Source organism: Leucopleurus acutus (assembly GCF_964270905.1).
Source record: "Leucopleurus acutus genome assembly, chromosome: 6".
NCBI lineage: Eukaryota > Metazoa > Chordata > Mammalia > Artiodactyla > Delphinidae > Leucopleurus > Leucopleurus acutus.
Genome location: NC_139149.1, coordinates 71,064,329 through 71,091,941, shown reverse-complemented (window position 1 = coordinate 71,091,941; position 27,613 = coordinate 71,064,329). Strand labels below are relative to the sequence as shown.

Below are 27,613 nucleotides of genomic sequence, written 5' to 3'. Positions count from 1 at the left end.
TCTTTTAGTGAGGGTGTATGTGTATGCTTCTGTGTAAGATTTTGTCTGTATAGCTTTGCTTCCAACATTTGTCCTAAGGTTCTATCCGTCCCTTTTTTTTTTCTAAATAAGAATTTTTTAATTCAACAACTTTATTATACTTTATTTTATTTTTACTGTATCTTCTTTCTTTCTGTCTTTTTTCCTTCTTTCCCTCCTTCCTTCCTTCCTCCCTCCCTCCTTTCTTTCCTTCTTTCCTTCTTTGCTTCTTTCTTTCTTCCTTCCTTCCCTCCTTTCCTTCTTTCTTTCCTCATACTTCTACTAATTCTCTCTACTTTTTCTCCCTTTTATTCTGAGCCCTGTGGAAGAAAGGCTCTTGGTGCTCCAGCCAGGAGTCAGGGCTCTGCCTCTGAGGTAGGAGAGCCAACTTCAGGACACTGGTCCACAAGAGACCTCCCAGCTCCACATAATATCAAACGGCGAAAATCTCCCAGAGACCTCCATCTTAACACCAGCACCCAGCTTCACTCAACGACCAGCAAGCCACAGTGCTGGACAACCTATGCCAAACAACTAGCAAAACAGGAACACAACCCCACCCATTAGCAGAGAGGCTGCCTAAAATCATAATAAGGCCACAGACACCCCAAAACACATCACCAGACATGAACCTGCCCACTAGAGAGACAAGATCCAGCCTCATCCACCACAACACAGGCACTAGTCCCCTCCACCAGGAAGCCTACACAACCCACTGAACCAACCTTAGCCACTGGAGACAGACATCAAAAACAGCGGGAACTACGAACCTGCAGCCTGCAAAAAGGAGACCCCAAACACAGTAAGATAAGCAAAATGAGAAGACAGAAAAACACACAGCAGATAAAGGAGCAAGATAAAAATGCACCAGACCTAACAAATGAAGAGGAAATAGGCAGTCTACCTGAAAAAGAATTCAGAATAATGATAGTAAGGATGATCCGAAATCTTGGAAATAGAATGGACAAAATGCAAGAAACAGTTAACAAGGACCTAGAAGAAATAAAGATGAAAGAAGCAACGATGAACAACACAGTAAATGAAATTAAAAGTACTCTAGATGGGATCAATAGCAGAATAACTGAGGCAGAAGAACGGATAAGTGACCTGGAAGATAAAATAGTGGAAATAACTACTGCAGAGCAGAATAAAGAAAAAAGAATGAAAAGAACTGAGGACAGTCTCAGAGACCTCTGGGACAACATTAAACGCACCAACATTCGAATTATAGGGGTTCCAGAAGAAGAAGAGAAAAAGAAAGGGACTGAGAAAATATTTGAAGAGATTATAGTTGAAAACTTCCCTAATATGGGAAAGGAAATAGTTAATCAAGTCCAGGAAGCACAGAGAGTCCCATACAGGATAAATCCAAGGAGAAATACGCCAAGACACATATTAATCAAACTGTCAAAAATTAAATACAAAGAAAGCATATTAAAAGCAGCAAGGGAAAAACAACAAATAACACACAAGGGAATCCCCATAAGGTTAACAGCTGATCTCTCAGCAGAAACCCTACAAGCCAGAAGGGAGTGGCAGGACATACTGAAAGTGATGAAGGAGAAAAACCTGCAACCAAGACTACTCTACCCAGCAAGGATCTCATTCAGATTTGATGGAGAAATTAAAACCTTTACAGACAAGCAAAAGCTGAGAGAGTTCAGCACCACCAAACCAGCTTTACAACAAATGCTAAAGGAACTTCTCTAGACAAGAAACACAAGAGAAGGAAAAGACCTACAATAACGAACCCAAAACAATTTAGAAAATGGGAATAGGAACATACATCTCGATAATTACCTTAAATGTAAATGGACTAAATGCTCCCACCAAAAGACACAGATTGGCTGAATGGATACAAAAACAAGACCCTTATATATGCTGTCTACAAGAGACCCACTTCAGACCTAGAGACACATACAGACTGAAAGTAAGGGGATGGAAAAAGATATTCCATGCAAATGGAAACCAAAAGAAAGCTGGAGTAGCAATTCTCATATCACACAAAATAGACTTTAAAATAAGGACTATTAAAAGAGACAAAGAAGGACACTACATAATGATCAAGGGATCGATCCAAGAAGAAGATATAACAATTGTAAATATTTATGCACCCAACATAGGAGCACCTCAATACATAAGGCAAATACTAACAGTCATAAAAGGGGAAATCGACAGTAACACATTCATAGTAGGGGACTTAAACACCCCACTTTCACCCATGGACAGATCATCCAAAATGAAAATAAATAAGGAAATACAAGCTTTAAATGATACATTAAACAAGATGGACTTAGTTGATATTTATAGGACACTCCATCCAAAAACAACAGAATACACATTTTTCTCAAGTGCTCATGGAACATTCTCCAGGATAGATCATATCTTGGGTCACAAATCAAGCCTTGGTAAATTTAAGAAAATTGAAATTGTATCAAGTATCTTTTCTGACCACAACGCCATGAGACTAGATATCAATTACAGGAAAAGATCTGTAAAAAATACAAACACATGGAGGCTAAACAACACTACTTAATAATGAAGTGATCACTGAAGAAATCAAAGAGGAAATCAAAAAATACCTAGAAACAAATGACAATGGAGACACAACGACCCAAAACCTATGGGATGCAGCAAAAGCAGTTCTAAGGGGGAAGTTTATAGCAATACAAGCCCACCTTAAGAAGCAGGAAACATCTCGAATAAACAACCTAACCTTGCACCTCAAGCAATTAGAGAAAGAAGAAAAAAAAAACCTCAATGCTAGCAGAAGGAAAGAAATCATAAATATCAGATCAGAAATAAATGAAAAAGAAATGAAGGAAACAATAGCAAAGATCAGTAAAACTAAAAGCTGGTTCTTTGAGAAGATAAACAAAATAGATAAACCACTAGCCAGACTCATCAAGAAGAAAAGGGAGAAGACTAAAATCAATAGAATTAGAAATGAAAAAGGAGAGGTAACAACTGACACTGCAGAAATAAAAAAGATCATGAGAGATTACTACAAGCAACTCTATGCCAATAAAATGGACAATCTGGATGAAATGGACAAATTCTTAGAAAGGCACAACCTGCCAAGACTGAATCAGGAAGAAATAGAAAATATGAACAGACCAATCACAAGCACTGAAATTGAAACTGTGATTAAAAATCTTCCAACAAACAAAAGCCCAGGACCAGATGGCTTCACAGGCGAATTCTATCAAACATTTAGAGAAGAGCTAACACCTATCCTCAAACTCTTCCAAAATATAGCAGAGGGAGGAACACTCCCAAATTCCTTCTACGAGGCCACCATCATCTTGATACCAAAACCAGACAAGGATGTCACAAAGAAAGAAAACTACAGGCCAATATCACTGATGAACATAGATGCAAAAATCCTCAACAAAATACTAGCAAACAGAATCCAACAGCACATTAAAAGGATAATACACCATGATCAAGTGGGGTTTATTCCAGGAATGCAAGGATTCTTCAATATACGCAAATCAATCAACGTGATACACCATATTAACAAATTGAAGGAGAAAAACCATATGATCATCTCAATAGATGCAGAGAAAGCTTTTGACAAAATTCAACACCCATTTATGATAAAAACCCTGCAGAAAGTAGGCATAGAGGGAACTTTCCTCAACATAATAAAGGCCATATATGACAAGCCCACAGCAAACATCATCCTCAATGGTGAAAAACTGAAAGCATTTCCACTAAGATCAGGAACAAGACAAGGTTGCCCACTCTCACCACTCTTATTCAACATAGTTTTGGAAGTTTTAGCCACAGCAATCACAGAAGAAAAGGAAATAAAAGGAATCCAAATCGGAAAAGAAGAAGTTAATCTGTCACTGTTTGCAGATGACATGATACTATACATAGAGAATCCTAAAGATGCTACCAGAAAACTACTAGAGCAAATCAATGAATTTGGTAAAGTGGCAGGATACAAAATTAATGCACAGAAATCTCTGGCATTCCTATATACTAATGATGAAAAATCTGAAAGTGAAATCAAGAAAATACTCCCATTTACCATTGCAACAAAAAGAATAAAATATCTAGGAATAAACCTACCTAAGGAGACAAAAGACCTGTATGCAGAAAATTATAAGACACTGATGAAAGAAATTAAAGATGATACTAATAGATGGAGAGATATACCATGTTCTTGGATTGGAAGAATCAACATTGTGAAAATGACTCTACTACCCAATGCAATCTATAGATTCAATGCAATCCCTATCAAACTCCAACTGGCATTTTTCACAGAATTAGAAGAAAAAAATTCGCAATTTGTATGGAAACACAAAAGACCCCGAATAGCCAAAGCAATCTTGAGAACGAAAAGAGGAGCTGGAGGAATCAGGCTCCCTGACTTCAGACTATACTACAAAGCTACAGTAATCAAGACAGTATGTTACTGGCACAAAAACAGAAAGATAGATCAATGGAACAGGATAGAAAGCCCAGAGATAAACCCACACACATATGGACACCTTATCTTTGATAAAGGTGGCTGGAATGTACAGTGGAGAAAGGACAGCCTCTTCAATAAGTGGTGCTGGGAAAACTGGACAGGTACATGTAAAAGTATGAGATTAGATCACTCCCTAACACCATACACAAAAATAAGCTCAAAATGGATTAAAGACCTAAATGTAAGGCCAGAAACTATGAAACTCTTAGAGGAAAACATAGGCAGAACACTCTATGACATAAATCACAGCAAGATCCTTTCTCACCCACCTCCTAGAGTAATGGAAATAAAAACAAAAATAAACAAATGGGACCTAATGAAACTTCAAAGCTTTTGCACAGCAAAGGAAACCATAAACAAGACCAAAAGACAACACTCAGAATGGGAGAAAATATTTGCAAATGAAGCAACCGACAAAGGATTAATCTCCAAAATTTACAAGCAGCTCATGCAGCTCAATAACAAAAAAACAGACAACCCAATCCAATAATGGGCAGAAGACCTAAATAGACATTTCTCCAAAGAAGACATACAGACTGCCAACAAACACATGAAAGAATGCTCAACATCATTAATCATTAGAGAAATGCAAATCAAAACTACAGTGAGATATCATCTCACACCAGTCAGAATGGCCATTATCAAAAAATCTAGAAACAATAAATGCTGGAGATGGTGTGGAGAAAAGGGAACCCTCTTGCACCGCTGGTGGGAATGTGAATGGTTCAGCCACTATGGAGAACAGTATGGAGGTTCCTTAAAAAACTACAAATAGAACTACCATATGACCCAGCAATCCCACTACTGGGCATATACCCTGAGAAAACCAAAATTCAAAAAGAGTCATGTACCAAAATGTTCATTGCAGCTCTATTTACAATAGCCCGGAGATGGAAACAACCTAAGTGCCCATCATCTGATGAATGGATAAAGAAGATGTGGCACATATATACAATGGAATATTACTCAGCCATAAAAAGAAACGAAATTGAGCTATTTGTAATGAGGTGGATAGACCTAGAGTCTGTCATACAGAATGAAGTAAGTCAGAAAGAAAAAGACAAATACCGTATGCTAACACATATATATGGAATTTAAGAAAAAAAATGTCATGAAGAACCTAGGGGTAAGGCAGGAATAAAGACACAGACCTACTAGAGAACGGACTTGAGGTTATGGGGCGGGGGAAGGGTGAGCTGTGACAGGGCGAGAGAGAGTCATGGACATATACACACTAACAAACGTAGTAAGGTAGATAGCTAGTGGGAAGCAGCCGCATGGCACAGGGATATCGGCTCGGAGCTTTGTGACCGCCTGGAGGGGTGGGATAGGGAGGGTGGGAGGGAGGGAGACGCAAGAGGGAAGACATATGGGAACATATGTTTATGTATGACTGATTCACTTTGTTATAAAGCAGAAACTAACACACCATTGTAAAGCAATTATACCCCAATAAAGATGTTAAAAAAAAAAAAAAGTGGAGGGGAGAGTAAAAATGTAGGGTTGCTAGAATGCATTTGAATCTAAGAGATAATCAACTAAAATAATCATATATATATATGGGTTTTTACACAAGAACCTCCCAGTAACCACAAACCAAAAATATATAATAAAACACACAAAAAAGAGAAACAAATCCAAGCATAATGTTAAAGATACTCATCAAGTCACAATGGAAGAGAGCAAAAGATTAAAGGAATGTAAAAGAACTACAAAACAACCACAAATCAATGAACAAAATGGCATTAAGTACATACATATCAATAATTGCTTTAAATGTAAATGGACTAAATGTTCCAATCAAATGACAGAGTGGCTGAATGAATACAAAAACAAGACCCATATATATGCTGCTTACAAGTGACTCACTTCAGATCTAAAGACACACAAACTGAAAGTTAAGGGGATGAAAAAGTACTCCATACAAAATCTGGGGTAGCAGTACTTTTATCAGACAAAATAGACTTTAAAACAAAGACTGCGACAAGAAACAAGGAAGGATATTACATAATGATAAAAGGATTGATCCAGGAAGATATAACAATTTTAAGTATCTATGTATCCAACATAGAAGCACCTAAATACACAAAGTAAATGCTAACAAACATAAAGGGAGAAATTGACAGTAACACAATAATAGTAGGGGACAATAACACTCCACTTACATAAATAGATAGATCATCCAGACAGAAAATCAATAAGGAAACACTAGCATTAAATAACACATTAGACCCAATGGATTTTATATATACATATAACATTCCATCAAAAAGCAGCAGAATACACATTCTTTTCAAGTACATGTGGGACATTCTCCAGCATAGATCAATCACATGTTAGGCCACAAAACAAATCTAAATAAGTTTAAGAAGATTGAAATCATATCAAGCATCTTTTCTGACCACAATGAAATCACCACAAGAAAAAACGTGCAAAAAACACAAATATGTAGAGGCTAGACAACATGCTACTAACCAACCAATGGGTCACTGAAGAAATCAAACTAAACATACCTGGAAACAAAAGAAAATAGAAACACAATGATCCAAAATCTATGGGACACAGCAAAAGCAGTTCTAAGAAGGAAGTTTATAACAATACAAGCTTACCTCAGGAAACAAGAAAATTCTCAAATAAAGAACCTAACCCACACCTAACAGAATTAGAAAGAGAAGAACATACAAAACTCAGAGTTAGTAGAAGGAAAGAAGTCATAACGATCAGAGCAGAAAAAATGGAATAAAGACTAAAAATAAAAAGGTGGAAAATATCAATGAAACTAAGAGCTGGTTCTTTGAAAAGATAAACAGAATTGATAAACCTTTAGCCAGACTCATCAAGAAAGAGAGGGCCCAAATAAATAAATCAGAAATGAAAAAGAAGAAGTTACAACCAACATCACAGAAATACAAAGGATAAGAGATTATTATGAACAATTATATGCCAATAAAATATACAGTCTAGAAGAAATATACATTCCCAGAAATGTACAATCTCCCAAGACTGAATTGGGAGGAAAATATGAACAAACCAATTACCAGTAATGAAGTTTAACCAGCAGGACCTAAGGGCTTCACTGGTGAATTCTACCAATATTTAAAGATGAGTTAACACCTATTCTTCTCAAACTATTCCAAAATATCAAAGAGAAAGGAAGGGTCTTCTAAACTCATTCTAGGAGACCAGCATCACCCTGATACTGAAACAAGACAAAGACACAACAAAAAAGGGAAATTACAGGCATTATCACTGGTGAACCTAAGATGTAAAAATCCTCAACAAAATATTAGAAGTCAGAAATTGAGAATACATTATAAGGATCACACACCACAATCAAGTGGGATTTATCACAGGGATATAAGAATGGTTCAATATCTGCAAATCAATCTATGTGATACACCACATTAACAGTCTGAAGAAAAGTCATATGACTTTCTCCATAGATGCAGAATAAAGTTTTGACAAAATTCAACATCCAGTTATGATAAAAACAAAAACCCTCCACAAAGCGGGTACAGAGGAAGCAGACCTCAACATAACAAAGACCCTTTGTGACAAACCTACAGTCAACATCATACTCAATGGTGAAAAACTGAAAGCATTTCCTCTAAGATCAGGAATAAGACAAGGATGCCCCATCTCACCACTTTCCTTGAATATAGTATTGGAAGTCCTAGCCATGGCAATCAGACAAGAAAAGTAATAAAATGCATCCAAATTGGAAAGGAAGATGTAAAACTGTCTGTTTGCAGATGGCATGATACTATATATAGAAAATCCTAGAGATGCCCCCCAAAGTTATTAGAACTAGTAAATGAATTCAGTAAAGTTGCAGGATAAAAAATTAATATACAGAAATCTGTCCTGTTTCTACACACTAACAATGAGCTATCAGAAAGAGAAGTTAAGAATCACATTTACAGTTGCATCAAAAAGAATACAATACCTAACAATAACTCTAACAAAGGAGGTAAGAGACTTAATACTTGAAAACTATAAGACATTAATGAAATAAACTGAAGACAAACGGGAAGATATACTGTGCTCATGAATTGGAAGAATTAATATTGTTAAAATGACCATATTACCCAAGGCAATATACAGATTCAATGTAATCCCTAACCCTAACCAATGGCATTTTTTAGAACTAGAACAAATAATTCTAAAATTGGTATGAAAACACAAAAGACCCTGAAGAACCAAAACAATCTTGAGAAAGATGACCAAAATCATGGTCCCTGATTTCAAAGTATACTACAGAGCTACAGTTCAAAGCAGTATGGAGCTGGCACCAAAGCAGACACATATATCACTGGAACAGAAGAGAGCCCAGAAATAAACCCACACATACATGGTCAATTAATCTACAATAAAGGAGGCATGAATATAAAACAGGGAAAAGACAGCTTCTTCAATTAATGGTGCTGGGAAAACTGGACAGCTACAGGGAAAGGATCAAATTGATTTACTTTCTCATACCATATACAAAAACAAATTCAGAATTGGATTTTGAAGACCCCCAAACCAATAAACTCCTAGGGGAAAACAGGTAGTATGCTCTTTGACATCGATGTTAGCATTATTATTATTACTTTGATCTGTCTCCTCAGGCAAGAAAAACAAAAGCAAAAATAAACAAATGGGATTCCAACAAACTAAAACGTTTTCGGACATGTAGACTATTGGCAAAACAAAAGGCAGCTTACTGAATAGGAGAAGATATTTGCAAACAATACACCCAATAAAGGGTTAATATCCAAAATACACAATGGAATCTTACGACTCATCAAAAAAAACAAACAAAAAAAACAAGCCAACTTAAAAATGGTCAGAGGACTTGCTCAACATGACTAATCTTCAGGGAAATGCAAATCAAAATCACAATGAGTTACCACCTCACCCCTGCCAGAACGGCTATCATTAAAAAGACAACTAATAACAAATGGTGAGGATGTGGAGAAAAGGCAACCCTCAAGGCACTGTTGATAGGATTGTAAATTATTAGATGGTAGCAGCCACTATGGAAAACAGAATGGAAACTCCTCAAAAAATTAAAAATAGAGCTACCATACGACCCAGGAATTTCACTTCTGGGTATTTAACCAAAGGAAATACAAACACTAATACAAAAGATACCTGCACCCCAGTGTTCACTGCAGCATTATTAACGGTAGCCAAGATATGGAAGCAACCTAAGTGTCCATCCATAGCCAAATGGATAAAGAAGATGTGGTCACACACACAATGGAATATTACTCAGCCATTAAAAATGAAATCTTGCCATTTGTGACAATGTGGATGAACTAGAGGATATTATAGCTAAGTGAAATAAGTCAGAGTAAGACAAATACTGCATATCATGTGTAGCATCTAAAAAATAAAACGAACAACAACAACAAAATAAAACAGATTCAGATACAGAGAAGAAACAAGTGGTTTCCAGAAGGGAGGGGGTGGAAAGTGGGTGAAATAGATGTAGGGGATTAAGAGGTGCAAACCTCAAGTTATATAATAAATGAATCACAAGGACAAAATATATAGCATAGGGAATATGGTCAATAATATCATAATAACTTTGTATAAGGATAGAGGATTACTAGACTTATTGTGGTGATCATTTTATAATGTATGCAAATCATTATGTAATACACCTGAAACTAACATAATATTGTACACTGACTATATTTCAATTTAAAAGTTACAAAATGAAAAGCATATCAGTGAAGCCTGGTACAGTGTCAAGCAGGCTATTATGTCTGTAGAGAGGCAAGATAGGACAAAAAAAATTTGATAATAATATCCATTATAATTGCTTCTATTCTACATAATACTGGAGGTTCTAGTCAGTGCAGTCAGGCAAGAAAAGAAAATAAGAAGGCATCCATGTTCAGTGAGAAGTTAAACTACTTTTATTTCTAGCAACATGATCATGTAGAATATCGACTGGTACATAGAATAAAACAACTAGAACTAAAAAGTGTTTTTATCAATACAAGATACGAAATGAATATTAAAAATTGTTTTTCTATATCCTAACCTCAATTGGAATTTGAAATTAAAAATACAATAGCATAAATCATGAAATACATAGGGCAAAGAGCAGAAAAGGAGTAAATTTAGACTAATACAAATGATTTTTGACAAAGAAGCTAAGACAGATCTCTTTAAAGTTTTTTACAACCCTGTAACTTAAGCACATAAATTGGAGTAAAAATAGATATCAAATCTTAAAGCAAAAAAATAAATATATTAAGAAAAATATACAAATGAATTGAAAACCTCTCATATTAAAACATGATTCAAAAACGACAATTTAGAATAGCTGCATTGGAAATATCAATAATTCAAATAGCTCTGCCATTAAGTTGCCTCAGGTAGCCTGTGGTGTTACCATACCTACCATCAGTGGTCATGTTTAATGGACACTCCCAGTGCCATAATTTGATCCACTGCACTAGATGTCACTAAAATTGGCCAAGACTCCTTGAAAAGCAAATGTAATCATGCAAAAATTAAGAGGAAACCTACGGCACGTTGTTGCTACATGTAAAAGAGTGAAATTAGAACACTCTCTAACATGGTACACAAAAATAAACTCAAAATGTATCAAAGACCTAAATGTAAGTTCGTACATTATAAAACTCTTAGGGGAAATCATAGGCAGAACACTCTTTGACATAAATTGCAGCAATATCTTTTTGATCCACCTCCTAGAATAATGAAAATAAAAACAAAAATAAACAAATGGGACCTAATTAAACGCTTCTGCGCAGCAAAGGAAACCATAAATAAAATGAATAGACAAACCTCATAATGGGAGAAAATATTTGCAGATGAAGTGACTGACAAGGGATTAACCTCCAAAATATACAAACAGTTCATTCAGTTCTATGTCAAAACAAAGAAACAACCCAATCAAAAAATAGGCAGAAGATCTAAATAGACATTTCTCCAAAGAAGACATATATATGGCCAAAAAGCACATGAAAAGATGCTCAACATCACTAATTATCAGAGAAATGCAAATCAAAACTACAATGAGATATGACCTCACACTGGTCAGAATGGCCAACAAAAAGTCTACAAACAATAAATGCTGGAGAGGGTGTGGAGAAAAGAGAACCCTCCTACACTGTTGGTGGGAATGTAAACTGGTACAACCACTATGGAGAACAGTATGGAGGTTCCTTAAAAACCTAAAAATAGAACTATGATTCTATTTTTGATCCAGCAATCCAATATGATCCAGTAATCCCCCTCCTGGCCACATATCCAGAGAAAACTATAATCTAAAAGAATACATGCACCCCAGTGTGCACTGCAGCACTATTTACAGTAGACAAAACAGGGAAGCAACCTAAACATCCATCGACAGAGGAATGGATAAAGAAGATGTGGTACATATATACAATAGAATATTACTCTGCCATAAAAAATGAAATAATGCCATTTGCAGCAACATGGATGGACCTAGAGATTATCATACTAAGTCAGAAAGAGAAAGACAAATATCATGAGATATAACTCATATGTGGAATCTAATTTAAAAAAATAAGAAACAAATGAACTTATTTACAAAACAGAAACAGACCTACAGATATTGAAAACAAACTTATGGGTAACCAAAGGGGAAACGTGGTGGGGGAAGGGATAAAGGAGAAGCTTGGGATGAATACACACACACTACTATATATAGGATAGATAACCAACAAGGACCTACTGTATAGCACAGGGTACTCTACTCAATATTCTGTGATAACCTATATGAGAAAAGAATCTAAAAAAGAATGAATATAGGTACATGTATAACTGAATCACTTTGCTGTACACCTGAAAACTAACAATGTTGTAAATCAACTATACTCCAATAAAAAAGTGGTGAAAAATTAAATACTAGAAAATAATAATTATAGTAAATTAGAATAAGCTGAGCTTGCCATATGGGTAATGAGTCCCTGATAATACTTAAAGGTACATGTATGAAGGGTAGGATAAAAGATTACCAACATATTTCAATTTCCAATATTTAAAAAATTATATAGCAGTAGATAGCAGTATGACCAAATTATGTAAATCTTACACTTACATATCGGTTTCTCAACAACATACTACCTAAAATAATCATTTAGATTAGATTATTTTAGGTTAATACTTATTGACATGAAGAGTTGTCAATGTTATTTTGTTAAATGAAAAAGCAGTCTACAAAACAGCCTATAAGGAACAATAACATGTATTTATTGCAATATATAAATATTCATAGACATATTATGCAATGTATGTGTATGTAGTTGTGTGTGTATGTATACCAATAAATAGGGTGGTGCTGGGATTACAAATGAATTTTCTTTCTCTTTATACTGATTTATACTCTGAATCATAAAATATTACATATTATTTAAGGTTCAAAACAGTTACTCTAAAAAAATTAACTGGTGGGGAAAAATTGAGAACATTCTCCAAGAAATTCTGATTCTAAGAAAAACAATCAGTTATGTCATTGTTTTCTATAGGAATTACAAGTGTAGTTTATGGTGTGAGATAAAGTCAAAAGTAGTTATATCAAAAAACAGAGAAGTACTTTTTATATTATAGTTGCAATTTGACCAAAATATAGCAAAAATTTTTATAACTTTCAGTTCTGTGTAATACAAATCATTTGGGGTAACTATTCTATCGTCTCACAAAGTGAACTACATTCAAAAATCAAAACTATCAAAACTTTGTCCTCAAACAGCCCCAATTAGAGGTTAAAGCTCACTCTACCTTTCTGTCACTCTCTTCTCTGTTTTTACGCCGTTGTTCCTCTATCCTAGCTTCTCTTTTAGCATCTTCTCCGATCCTTGTTAGAAGTAACATCTCTTTTGCCTTCCATTCCTAAAGAGCACGATGTTACTGTATTCAGGATGTATTCACAATAAACCAACAAGCAAGTTAGAACAAGTCAAGAGCCTAACAGAAATCAGGTCAAGCGTAACTGAAGTCATACATTGGCTTTAGAATGCGCTTCCTTCACTGCACTCCTATTAGGAATGCAGGGATGGTTATTTTTAACTAAAGCTAAATTTAAAATTTTTGCCTCTCCACACTGAGGGCTATAGGAGAGTTAAACAGTATCTAGTAACTTTCACCATCATCACTTTAAGAGCAGATATTAGCTCATATATGTAGTTTGTGGTGTCATCCTCATTTTATGTAACAACATGCATACCATAGCTGTGAACAAAGATCAATGTGGGTAAAATGCTTAGACTTGAAATGACTTCAAGAAGTATGATGGACAGCTCAAATTATTTACAAATGAAATAACTGTACACAATTTTTCTCTCAATATTTTAAATTTGTTGCCTCTCACCTCTTCAATTTTTCTACGAAGATCAAGTTTTCTTCTTGTGTGTTCTCGCTGTTGTCTTTCTTCTCTATCCATCCGTATTAGGCGTTGTTCTTCTGCTGTGCGCTCAAGATGTTCTAATTCCCTACTTATCGTATCCAAATATCTAAGTAAAATTGCAAATGTAAGTGAAGGTGAATTGAGAGTTTTCCTTATTATGGCATCATCTGCTTTGATATTCCCAAACTACCTCCTTCCTTGCTTTTTATTTCTTGAGCTACAGGAATTTTACTGTTTTTCTATCAGCTCTGTTCATGGACTTTAACCCAGCCTGACCCATGAACTCACCATATTTTATTCATTATACAGATCTCCCTACTATATATATAAGAATCTGTTGTTATGGCCAAGACAATGATAAAATGTGGAGCAGACTGATTAAAAATATTTTGTACAGTACATATTCACAATAGACTTAGGAATATGAGTTTGCAAAGAAGACTGAAATAACTGAAACACTAACTTCAAATCTGGAAAAATTCAGATTTGAATTTCCTTAGAAAGATGTGTGTTGAGCCCCCTTGTAATTTATAAGGCCTTGAACAAATCTTCCATCTATAGTCTGGGTCTCTGGTATGTCAATCTGTATTATGGAACTACCATGGAACATAAAATCAGGTAATGCAGCTTAATTTCTCACCTTAATGGAGGAGGAGGAAAGAACTATAGTAAGAAATGGTCTTGACCATGGAAAGGTAATGATTGAATGTAAGTAGATAATATCTAAAGAGCTTGCAGGGTTTTTTTTTGAGATAATGCATGTTTATATTAGTATTAAAGTTATACCAAACTCCTTTATTGACTTTGCATTAATTTCCTCAAACTTAATGCTGTCAGAGCTTAAAGAAGACCCATAAAAAACTATTATTAGAGGCATGTGCTAAAGATACTTTCCCACCATCTCCTACTATAGGAAGGATTTTGGATTTGATTAATTCTTCAGTTATCAGCTTGGATTACCTCTTGAACTCCCAGAAACTCTATCTTCTCTAGTAGAAACTCATCTTTAGCCTTGGCACCCAAGTTTCCAATTCCTGTACTTCTTGATCTCCCTTCCTCTCCATACTGAAAGAGTGGAGTTAAACAGCATCCAGTACTTTAAAAAATTTCCTACCTTCAATTATTTGTAGTATTTTCCAACTTATTTGGGTCCATATTATATATATAAAATATGCATTAACTTCAATCTCACCTGTGCCTTATTAATTGTTCCTGGTCCTTAATAGATGGGGTGCCCTCCTGTAACAACCAATTTTGGAACTGTGCAACATCAGAACGTCCACGTATTTGATTGTCTTCCTGTAGTTTACTTACTTGTTTTGCAAGTATTTTCTATTAAGAAAAAGTGTGTATCATATATATGTATATGTGTGTATATATATAAATTTTTTTAAACATTTCCCAGAAAACTGTCATTTGATATGTCTTTTCATATTTAGCGTTTAGTAAAATTCCCATACTTTGTAAATAACTAATATTGTTTAACTGTATTTAAATCTTTTTTTTAAAAGATTTTTTTGATGTGGACCATTTTTAAAGTCTTTACTGAATTTGTTACAATATTGTTTTTGTTTTTTGTTTTTAGTTTTTTGGCCCTGAGGCATGTGGGATCCTAGCTCCCGGACCAGGGATTGAACCCACACCCCCTGCATTGGAAGGTGAAGTCTTAACCACTGGACTGCCAGGGAAGTCCCTAACTGCATTTAAATCTATTTTGAATCCACTGCAGACATGGACAACTGAACCAAAGTAAAGATTTCTCTCTCTGAAAATAAAAGATAAATATTTCAGCTTATTTTTCTACCCATTCTGAAGAAATTTTAAAAAATGGAAGAAGTGGAGGAGAAACTGTAGGCACAGAGGAGGAAATGGGGGGAAATATAGAACACTTAAAAGTACTGGGGAGTAATCCTCATTTCTATACTACTCTCTTGACCTTACAACATAAACTTGTAAAAGTACATATATGAGCACCTTTCTCGTTTTTACCCAACTCTCTTGACTCTAACGCCTGAATTCACTCACGCAGGCACACATGTGCACACACTCTCACATGAACTTTGAGTGAAAATGTGAAAGGAAGTCACTAACTTTACCCACTCACTCTATACCAATCATTCCAGTTCACCTTTAAGGACATTTTTTACTGTATGAACACAGCTACATGTGTGTGGGTACAAACATACAGTGTACATGTTCTTTGAGTCACCTTTAGGATGTTATAACTATTCATACTGTTCTTCTCCTGTTACTTAAGCTGTTTTGGTTTCCAGCTTAAGAATCTTGCTACTACAATGGACTCTTCCCATTGGTCCCAGCTCACGTAGAAGGGACACATCTGAGTAGCAATTTAATTACTAAATTTTGTCAGCTACCACTGACATATTAATAGATGATTTGGTCCCTTTCCTTCTCTTGGCACAAAATAGGAACCTCAAAATATTATTTACTACTGCTCTAAATTTTTACTTGGAAAAATTAAGTTATCAAAATTCAAAGTAAAATATTATAAGAAAATACTTTGTATACAAATCTTTCCTCCAAACTCTATGTAAAAAAAACAAATTTAAGTATTTAACTTACTTGTTCTCTTATATAGTTTCTTTCAAAGTCTAATTTTAAACTGGTAAGATATTGCCTGTACTTATTCAATTCCCTCAAGGTACATACAATCTAAAAAAAAACACACAAAACAAGAATAACAACAAAAATATATAAATACAAATATTTTAAAATCAAAGCAATTACTTTCCAGAGCAAAAATAACATTTTGATATGGAGTAATAAACTGCTAACAATTTTGTAAGTAATATCTCTCTAAAATTGTTAATCAATAGGAAACTGCTATCCAAGTAACATTACTTTATTAATATGACTTATGCCATGATAAGGAATTGAGTACACACAATTGGAGCTATTAAAAAATACCAACGTAATAATGTTCAACCCCAATAAGAATAGAGTCTATCAGGACTCTATTGGGCTGATTTTGCTAGATTCTTATTTTGTCTAAAGTTTTTAAAAAGTGTATGGGACATAATCCTTGACAAGCATACATGCCATCAGAAACAGAGAAAGAGGACTATGATACAGTTGGGAAAATTATTTGTATATCCTCAAATTATTTGGTAATCATCTTTTGATATGACAAAGAAAAAAACGTAAATGACGAAGTAGTTTCACTTAGAAAACAACTGCTGTCTGACTTCCTTTGATCCAAATACTGAATAATTTATGGACTTTTCCATTAAGTATCTCTTATGACAAAGTTAAAGGTGATACAGGTCACCCAGTGAGGTACAGAAGCAAGCTTATACCAAGTCTTGGAGGTTTTCAATGATTAAAAGAAATTATCTTCAACTCACTCTATTATTGCTGGTGATGTAGCCACCTTTCTTTAATCTCCTCAAGATGTCTTTACGGTTATGGTAGGCTCTTAAATGTGGATCATGGAGACTTTTATATTGGTTTTCCAAAAGTCGACAATAAGGATCAGTCAGGTTAAAACCATAAGAAGGTCGGAAAAGCTGCAAACATGGATTTAAACATAAATTAATGAATTTTACTTTTAATATCAACCTATTAAAATACCAGATTGTTCACTGAAAATAAAGTATGCAAGAAGAATGTGAAGTGGGGAAACACCAGCAATAGAAGAATTTGGAATGGGCAATGTTAATTTCTTATCCCTACCTCTTTTCTTCACTGACCTGAATTATTCTAAAAATCCACCCTCACTCAATTAATCCACCCCCCAACCCCAATCTCCATCAGCTCCTGACCCAAAGCTAGAAAACGGAGGAGGAAAGGAAAAGAAAGGGAATAGGATAAAATTTGTTTTTAATGTATAAAACTGATACTAAGATTCTCCCTTTTCTTCCTCCCTCTTCCAGATCAAGGCACTGCATTAGAAGGATAAAGGGATAATATCAATTATCATGATTATATCTCAATAATCTGAAAATGAAGGAAAACAGAAAATCTTTCACAAAAATTCATTGAAACAACTCTGACAAAAAATAGAAGTAAAACTCAGATGTTAAAGATGATGAATTAAAGAGTTACTGTATTTTCAGTTCTTATCTAATACAAGAAACCCAATGATTTCTGAGCACTACAGTCAGGAAAAAATTCAAGGTCTATATTATACAGTTCAACATATTGAAGAACCAATTATAAAGGATATTGATAGGGATTGAGGTTTCTCCATATGTGTAAAGACCAAATACAACCTTATGAAGTAGTCATTAACATATAAAAGAAGGAAAATATCAGCTAATAGTCATAATGCTATATCTGTTACTTTAGAGGAAGCAGATGAATTATTTAATCTCATCTGTAAGTTAAAACATTACAGAGTGAGGGGGTTTAAAATTTGGGGGGGGGATGTGAGTACTTAGTCCATTTTTCAAAAATTTTTCAATAGCAGGATGGTGATAATGGGTAATGTGAGAACCTCTGAAAGGGAAAAAGTAGAGGATGGAAGCAGGTGTGGAAGTCACCCGAATGTTGTCTTTGCATCCTATCTTTGTGCTTTCCTTTAGGTTTTCTTGGCCAGAACAACAGAAATTTTAGTCTAAAGTGATGTCAAAGCAGGAATTGCCTCAAGTGAAAGGCAGTTGGGAGATGTGGCAAACCTGAGAGCACGTGCCCTGTCTGCAGGCATCTAATTCAATTTATATGACCCCACACATTGTGCATCAATCCAGAACTGTCTGGAGGTACCAATTTGTGCTCGGTCTGTGTTCTGTCTGGCGGTAGCCACCTCAGTCAGATTCTGAACACTAAGGAGCCTGGGTTGGGACCCTAAAAAGAACTCCCTCAAGGTAAGTATGAGGATTCTTCTTATGTGGACAAAAGGGGAGACTGGGGAACCTGATAGGATGCTAGTGTTCCTTATCCATTTAAAAGCTTCCTGGTAAGTTTCTGACCACTTGCTTAATACCAGACTTTAATCTCTTCCAAGCGGTCTAAGTTGTAAAGTAGAATTCCCTAATTACCAAAGCTTCCCTGAGAAGGCAAGAAAAAAAAAAGGGAATTCTATAGGGCAATGTCTCAAATTCAGTGAGACCAGATAAAAAGTTCATATCTTTCTTGTAAGGGAAATAGTCAAAAATCATGAGTCAAGGAGTGGATTGTTTCTTTTAGATGTTGATGTTTAGCTGTCAACTTCTTTTAGATGTTGAATTTTAGCTTTGATGGCCTATGTTTCTCAAAACCAGCCCTGGACTAGTGACCTGTAAACAAACACCTTTCATATTGGGTTGCCCCAAAAGTTCGTTTGGGTTTTTCAGTAACATCTTACCGAAAAACCTGAATGAACTTTTTGGGCAACCCAATACAAACCCATTTATTAGTGTCAGGGTAACCCATCTGTCGTCAATTAAAATAATTGGAAAGAAACAACTAAAAGTGTAAATATAAAGCACTACTTCATTGAGGAGATTGATATCCTTCTTTTTCTTTCAGTACAAAGTCAGTCTTCAGGGAAATTGGGCCTAATTATGATTAAATGAAGAGTCTGGGGGAAAATGAATGTAATAAAGAACAGAGAACATCTTTTTAAAAAGTAGTTGACAAGTGAATTATTATTTGACAGAGAAAACGGTAATATAGCAAACAATATTTGAGGAAGCAGACAGAAGACAGGGCTAAGTTTACATAATAAAAAGGAGTGATATAGGTTTCAAGCATGCTTTAGGAAAGCTGGTTTGTGTGTATATGACTTAGTCAAATTGTGTGAGGTTGGCATATTTTTAATTAACTTGCTGTATTCTAGTAGAAGAGACTTTTTTTTAAAAAGGGAAGTTATGTATTTTCCATAAACAAAATTTACTTTAAGAAATCATGTTTATTAGGCAAGTATCAAATATGAAGGGCCCCTACTCATTTCTGATGACATCATAAATACTAGATGAGTAAGGGGGTAACTCCGAATTCTTCCTTGTAGAATTTTTTGCAATACGGATCAAAGCAACTGCTCAAAAAGAATGTATTGAACCTCCTTTAGTGTTAAATACTGAATCAAGGAATGGGGAGGTTTGAGAGAGGGGGTCACACTGAGGACTAAAAACATGAAAGAGTTTGAGGGCAATATACACTATAACCCAGTAAGATTTAAATTATAAAATTATAGTGTTGAGTAAAATTATACAAACCAAGGGCAATGCAAATTATAAGGAAATATAAGCTAATTGGGGGGCTGTAATGGTTGAGAAGGAATCTTGAAAGATGGCCCAAATTCACAGTTGGGGAGAAGAGCAAAGGGTATGCCAGGTTTGGGAGGCAAGGTGAACAAAGTCACAGAAGTATTAACATGGTCTGTGTGAGTAGGTATAAAAGACCTCAACTAGAAAAAGCAGAGGTTGTGCACTGGAGAAAAGACTGGATAGGGAGGCTGGGGCAAATCATGGAGTCTCCTCAGGGAGACAGAACCTTGTTTTCCTAAAGTCAGGTTAAAGGACTAAACACTTTAATTCATTTCAACTCTACTTTTTTTCACACTTTGTGTGTGAAACAGAATTCAGCTCAAAACAAAGAGAGGTGTTCTGTAATGAGAATTCTGTCCAAGCTATTATTGGTTAAAATCATAACATATAATTAAATGCCAGCCAGTATAGATAACCTTCCACCTTTCGACCAAACATTTCTAAGTGAATTAAATCTCAATAAATAGGTATAAGTGAAGTGTTATTATAAAGTTAATTTATGGAATCATATTAAGACAGAACTAAGAATCTAAACTTTCTAGCCCATGATTCTGTCCAAATCATACTAGATGAAGTTGCTTGGTACGCATCCTAAACAATACCTTAGGATAGGATAGGTACGCAACATTAGTGCAAATTCCCTCAATGCACTTCGCCTGATGTAGCTAGCGCCTGAATTTAACAGCAGTCGAAAAGGATAAAGAAACCAACGTAAGCCAATTAAACATCACTTTACCTTTTCACTTAATTTCGTGGTATAGTATAAAGGGTTGCTTCCTGGGATCACAGGCAGCTTCACCCCAAGAGGCAGATCCAGTAGTTGAGCCGCTCCGATCCCCGGAAAGTGGGTTTTGTGCGCGACCTGTCAGGTACAATTGGAGACTTTTGTCTTTCCTTTAGGTATGTTAGTTTAACTCCAACCTAAGGAACGGAAGGGTCCAGCCCTGCCAGACAGCCGGAAAGACCTCCGCTTCCGGGTTACCAGCTCCCTCCCACCGCGCCAGTTGGGGCCAGTGCCGCCTAAGCCCTGCCATCTGCCGCGCCGCACGAGGGCGCCAGAAGCTGGACGGTTACGGTCCACAGGGATCGCACGTGACCGTCCGCGGCACCGCCCCACCACCGCGCCCAGCAGGCCTGAGGCCTGGTAGAGGACAAGGACGACCGGTCTTCACTGACACTCACGTTTCCGCACTGCTGGCTGTCCGCGGCCACGCCGCTGGCGGCCGTCTTGGTAGCGGCGACATTGGCAGCCTTGGAGCAGGCGCTGAGGTACAACTCCATAGCCGGCCTGGGCCCCTCTGCGCCTCTGCCGCCCTCCCCTCTCGCTTCCCCTCGCACCCCTTTCCCGTCGTTGTCCCTCAGTCCCCACCGGGCCGGAATGGCCGGTACCCCGAGTTCCGGCTGCCCACCCTCGCGGCGTCACAGGCTCCGAATGTGCGGGCGCAGCAACAGCAGTGCCCTCCGCGAGGGCCGGTCCCTTGCGCCGGAGGCCTGGGCGCCTCAGAGCTGGGGAAATCGGTACTAGGGGCTTGGTCCCAGCGCGCCAAGGTCGAAATATCTTTTCTCTCTGAACCCTACAGCCCTCAGTCAAACCAACTCAGAATCAAAATGTATAAAGCTTTGCTGGCGTGCCAGCTGGCTAATTTCTCCTGGCCTCCGAGAAGGTTTGGTTCCATGCAGAAAACAAACAAAAAAGAGTGACTGTGCAGCCCATTCTAGGGCCAGAGGCCTGGCTTTCTACATGCCCCGCCCCCCCCACCCCCCTTGCAGACTTGACCATACCACATCCCCAGGTTCCCATAACCTCGCCCCACCCCACTCCAGGTCCCACAGGACGTACCGTCCTCCGACCCCCCTCTAGTCTTCCTCTTTCATTTATAGCTCTCTTCTCTCTCTCTCCCAATCCCTCCTCGCCAACTCTCCACCTCTCTTGCTCTTCTCCTATATGCCTCTTTCTCCTCTCAACCATCCAGCCAAAATTTATAAAGTGCCTGACACCTTTGGGCCAGTCATCTGAGCTGGGTACTAAAGGATACAGTGATGAGAAAAAAAATATGGTCCCTTTCTTCAAGGAGCTAACTAGACTGTGAGTACTTTGAGGGCAGAGACTGTATCTGATGTCAGGAATTTGGACTTAGTCTCTTAGATTCCTTGGCACACTCTTATCCTCTTACTTTGGGGTCATTAGTAATAATACCTACCATTTATTGAGAATTTGCTAACTCCAGATTCTGTGCTAAACACTCTCTACATTAACCTTTATAACAGCCTTGTCAAGAAATACCTCATTTTTTTCAAAGATTAAAGAAGAATAACAATCACTATTAAATAGTGGCCCCAGAGGCAGTTTCTTAAATCCGTACACTGTACTTTTACATCTGCTCTATTTGTTTTAATGCCATGCAGTTGCTTAGGACTCCTAAATTTGAACGGATGTCTCACAATCATCTCAAATTTAATATATTCAAATCTCAACCGACACCTTCCACCATAGAACAAAACAAAGACCCTATTCTTCCTGCATTTCCCATCTCAGTGACAGTGTCAGTATCTACCCAAACCAGAAGGTGAGAAATTCTAGATACTTCCCCTTCTGAGCCTGCTGATTCAAGACTGACTGTGTCTTTGCTGTGCTGTTTCCTCTGCCTGACAGCCCTTTGCACTTCATTGCTTGGCTAATTGCAATCAGCCTTTAAGACTGCTTAAGTATTCTCTCCTCTAGGAAGCCTTTCTGACATTTCTAAGCTTTTTCAAATTATCTTCCTCTGTGCTTCCCTCTGTTTTAGCACTTTTCCCAATACATCAAAAATGTCTCTTTACCTGTCACTCTCCCTTTAATAGAATGGAAACTCCTTGAAAGCAAGTATTTGCTTATTCAATTTTATATGTACAGTACTTGGCATAGTACCTAGCAAGCATTTAGTGAGTCCTAAGTATATTTTTGTTGCTACATACTAATAATGGCCCTACCCACACAATAGCAATAGCAAAAATCTTTTTCTATGGAATGCTTTTAGCAGGACTTTCCTAAATTGTCTAGAATTGCTTATGGTAAACAAACTGGAATGTAAAGATTTATGGATAATGGTTGGTTGGAGAATGTTATATAATCTGCGTAACCCAATATAAAATATAAATGTCTTATAATCTAACTGGCTCCTTCTATCAAAGTGAAGTAATGCATTCCTCACAAAAACCTCATCTGTTAACTTGGGCCAGAGTGCATCTGATGTGGTGTAGTAGGACTTGGAGAACTGCGCTAGAGGTCTTGGACCTTTTTTTAAATGTTACCTGTGCCTTATGATTACATATATCCTTGAAATTATTAGTAAAGCTTGATACTGGGTATGAGTCCCTTGAATCTGAATTATCAAGCTAATCCTTTATGTTATCTTAAATTCCAAGATGCATTGATTTCTATGATAGCCCTTCTCAGCTTTCATCCTATTGATTGATTTAGTCATTTGATGTCCCTCAGAAGGCATAAGATGAAGAATTTTATATTGGTAAAGTAATAACATATGTGGGTAAAAATCTGAAGACTAAAATTAATTTGCCCTTATTCTCAGATCCCAAGACTCTCAACCCAGAAGCAACTACTGATATAGTCTGTGTATTGTTATGTACATGCAGACATATCTTATGAAGCATTTAGTGTTCATTTTTACTGAACAATGTCTTGAAGATCATTCCATATGAACAACCGTGATTTAATTTAGTTTTTAACTACACATGTATAGTGTGTAATTACCATAATTTATTCAACTAGTCTTATATTTATGAATTTTTATTTTCTTCTCTTACAAAAATTCTGTAATAAGCATCCTTTTAAATAGATTCCTAGATTAAAGGGTATGTTGTTTTTTTTTCTTACAGATATTGTCATGTTTCCCTCAAAGCAGTTATACTAATTCATCCTACCACAAACAGAGATTTGGTAAGGTACGTGCCTGATGTTATTGTCTTCTTTCTGTCCTGAGTAGATATTTCTCATAGGTTGTGGTTTCAAGTAATGGCTAAAACTAGTTTTTATAATTCTTTTTTGTTTCAGAGACAATATAGATACTTTTCCCTCAATTTTCATGCTCTTTTTTTTTTCACTCTTGTATTTTGAAACCTTTACTCTGCTAACTTTAAGCAAAATCACTGGATAATTTTCTGTTAATGTATTTAAAGTTATATAAGCTTAGGGAATGAATAAAAGGAAAGTAGTGGCCAAATTGCTTATTATGGACTAACCGGCAAAATATATTTTTTGTCTCCTTTAAAAATTAAAGCAACATTTAGTAATCATAATAAACATATGTGTATATTTAGCCCAAAATATATCACAAATTAAAAATAAGCTTGAACTTGTCAGCCTGTGTACAAAAGGGTTAATACACTACACCTGAGCCTGCTATCTTTTTAGAGAAGCCTGCTTGCAAGATTCTCTCATGACTAGCATCTGGGAACTTGGCAGTTGAACCACTCACAAACTGATTACATGGGTTCACTGTTCCTAGACTGTAAAGACAGTGTTTATGCTGGGACACATGCTTTCTATCTGGGCGTCTGGGATTTTGATATGTGCTAGGGAGCAGGTGCTATCTAATCATCCACCATAAAAACCTTGGGCTCTGTTATGGGCTGAATTGTGTTCCCCTAAAATTCCTATGTAGAAATCCGAACCCTCAGTACCTGAGAATGTCGCCATATTTGGAGGGAGGGCCTTTAAATAGGTGATTAAGTTAAAATGAGATCATCAGAATAGGCCCTAATCTAATATGACTGATATCCTTATCAGAATGGGAGGTTAGGATATAGACAGGCACAGAGGGACGATCATATGAAGACATGGGTCTGTCTCATCACGATAAAATGAAAATTCTTCAGGGAAGATTTGTCTGTCTTGTTCAATGTACTCTTCAATAACTAGATCAGTGCTCAGTAATTATTATTAAATAGAAAAGACAGTAGGAGGTAATCAATAAACACCATTTCAGTAAATGAGTAAATTTAAGAAAAGAGAAAATTTTTTTCTTGGTTATTGCTTAAAAGGACATTACCAGTGTTTACTTCAGGATATTTATGCTTTTGTTTTCATTTTATTTTATTGCATCCATTTCTGAGCAATGATCTTTCTAATTGACACTATCTTCTTTAGATAGCATCCCACATTTTTAATCCCTAAATTATTGTTTTCCTACACAGTGTTAAGAACATGAGCTATGGACCTGGAGATTATCATAGTAAGTGAAGTAAGTCAGACAGAGAAAGACAAATATCATATGATATCGCTTACATGCAGAATCTAAAATGAATGATACAAATGAATTTATTTACAAAACAGAAACAGACTCACAGACTTAGAAAATAAACTTATGGTTACCAAAGGAGAAAGGTGCGGGGGTGGGAGGGGTGGCAAAGGATAAATTGGGAGTATGGGATTGATATATACACACTACTGTATTTAAAACATATAACAAGGACCTACTGTATAGCACAGGGAACTGTACTCAGTATTCTGTAATAACCTAAATGGGAAAAGAATTTGGAAAAGGATTGATATGTGTATAGCTGAATCACTGTGCTGTACACCTGAAACAACACTGTAAATCAACTGTGCTCCAATATATATTTTAAAAAATGAGCTATAGGGTAGTAAAAAAAAAAAAACTGTAATAGCTTGTCATTCCTCTTTTTCTCTCATTTAATTATTTATTTAAAGAATAGATACATCATTAAATTATAGTAATAACTTTCTTGCATACTTCGACTGCATCAGAATATTTTAATTGCAATTGTTCGGCTTTCATACAGTGATACGTATAAAACCTATCAGTATCTGCAGATTAAACAAACTTCAGGGGCTTACTGATCTGGGTAAAGGTATAGTTATTTTGTTAAATGGAGGATCAAAAACTGTTAGCTACTTGTGAAATTAACTCGGTGGATCAAGGCAATATTTTTAAAGATAAGCAAAAGAGAAAAGATAAAAAAATATTTTTCAGAATTAGCATGATTACTTTATGCAAATTTTCTTTAGTTATAGATTTATAATTGACATATTTTCCTTATATATGTAATGTGTGTATTATGAATTTAAGGAAGGACAGCCACAAAATAAAATCTAATAATAGATTATGAGCATTTATACTTCAATAAAAAGATTTTAAAACATGAAAATCCTTCAGAATATTAGAACAGAAAATGGTATCAGACATTTAAATGAATACTTTTATTTTACAAATAAAATCACAGGAAATTAGTAAAATGAAATCTTCCAAAATTACCAATAGATTAATGGGAAATTTAAGGTTGTAACTCAAGGCTTCTGTCAATTTTTCAAATCGTGGCACTTAAGAGAATATAATGCTTTATGCTGTTCGAGAATATAACTTTGGATCTGTTCTACTCAGACTGAAACTGGAATCAAGTTAAGATTAATTTTTTTTCAATAAGCATATTTGTTTTATACTAGGTGCAATCACCATAGAAATGTGGTTGTTCAACTTTGTTAAAAAAAATAGACATTTAAATGTATAACCACAATTAGAGGCATTTATTAACTTTTTTATCCTTGTAATAATGAATTGAGAAATTTTTGTTAACATGGAATAATTATCACCTTTTCATGTAGTTGGTATCAAAACTATCCTAATATAAGTGTTCAGAATAAGCACCAGTTAAAAATATTACTATGTCCTATCGTCTTCTGTCAGTTGGTCATTTATATTAATGTTGCAGGGAATCACAGGGTTATTTCACAGGAAGCAGCTTATCAGTTGCAGAGCTTTTTGTTTGGTTGGTTAATTTTCACCTAATTAGTGAACAGTCTGAAAAAAACTTTTATCTTTAGTATGGTTTCAAAAGTAATGAAGGTGGGAATAAAAAAGACCTTAGAGGACATTGGTAGAAAAAAAAAATCTCTCAATTCTTTTTCATTTGAGACTTTTGTCTTAATTTTACCTTGTCTGATATAGGAGCTCATTTCTGTTTTATTAGTGGTGGCATGACAGACATATGCATTCACCTATTTCTTTATTGTAAATCGTTCTGAATCACTTTTAGATTTATCTGTGACATACAGAAAACAGTTGGGTTTTGTTTTGTGGGACAATTTGAAATTTTTAAAAAATTTAATAAACCCATTTTCACTTATTAACATAAATATATGTTCTACTGTCAAATTATTTTATGCTATATTTACTAAGATTCCTTTGGTGACTTTCTTGCTCCCTTTCTTGTTTAACTTTATTACTTAACTGCCCTATTAATGCTTCTAGATTTCTTTGATATCTTTAAACAGAAAGTACTAATAAAATTATTTTGAAATTATTAGGAGAGGTTTATATTGGAAAAGATCTTCAAATCATTAAGTCTGATTTGGAAATGGAATCCTTTGTGTTATCTCAGGGTTAATAACTTGTTCAAGGTTACAGAATTAGAAAGTGATTCCTCCTTCACTCCAGAACACACTATATATTAGTGTGTTCACAGGAATAAAATTTATCTTTGTCACACTAATTT

General features: G+C 35.7%; 1 protein-coding gene across 1 annotated transcript in view; it reads right to left on the bottom strand.

Annotated features, from left to right (window-relative positions):
* FSIP2 (fibrous sheath interacting protein 2) overlaps nucleotides 1–21,382 on the bottom strand; it is a gene marked incomplete at both ends in the record, with an annotated part of 127,877 nt that extends 106,495 nt beyond the window's left edge. Inside the window, 7 exons of the mRNA XM_082841580.1 lie at nucleotides 13,268–13,378; nucleotides 13,857–13,998; nucleotides 15,085–15,224; nucleotides 16,476–16,565; nucleotides 17,258–17,419; nucleotides 20,838–20,963; nucleotides 21,284–21,382. Of these exons, the coding sequence (XP_082697706.1) occupies nucleotides 13,268–13,378; nucleotides 13,857–13,998; nucleotides 15,085–15,224; nucleotides 16,476–16,565; nucleotides 17,258–17,419; nucleotides 20,838–20,963; nucleotides 21,284–21,382 (870 nt within the window). The remainder of the gene's footprint in view (nucleotides 1–13,267; nucleotides 13,379–13,856; nucleotides 13,999–15,084; nucleotides 15,225–16,475; nucleotides 16,566–17,257; nucleotides 17,420–20,837; nucleotides 20,964–21,283) is intronic.
* Between the last annotated feature and the right edge of the window lie 6,231 nt (nucleotides 21,383–27,613).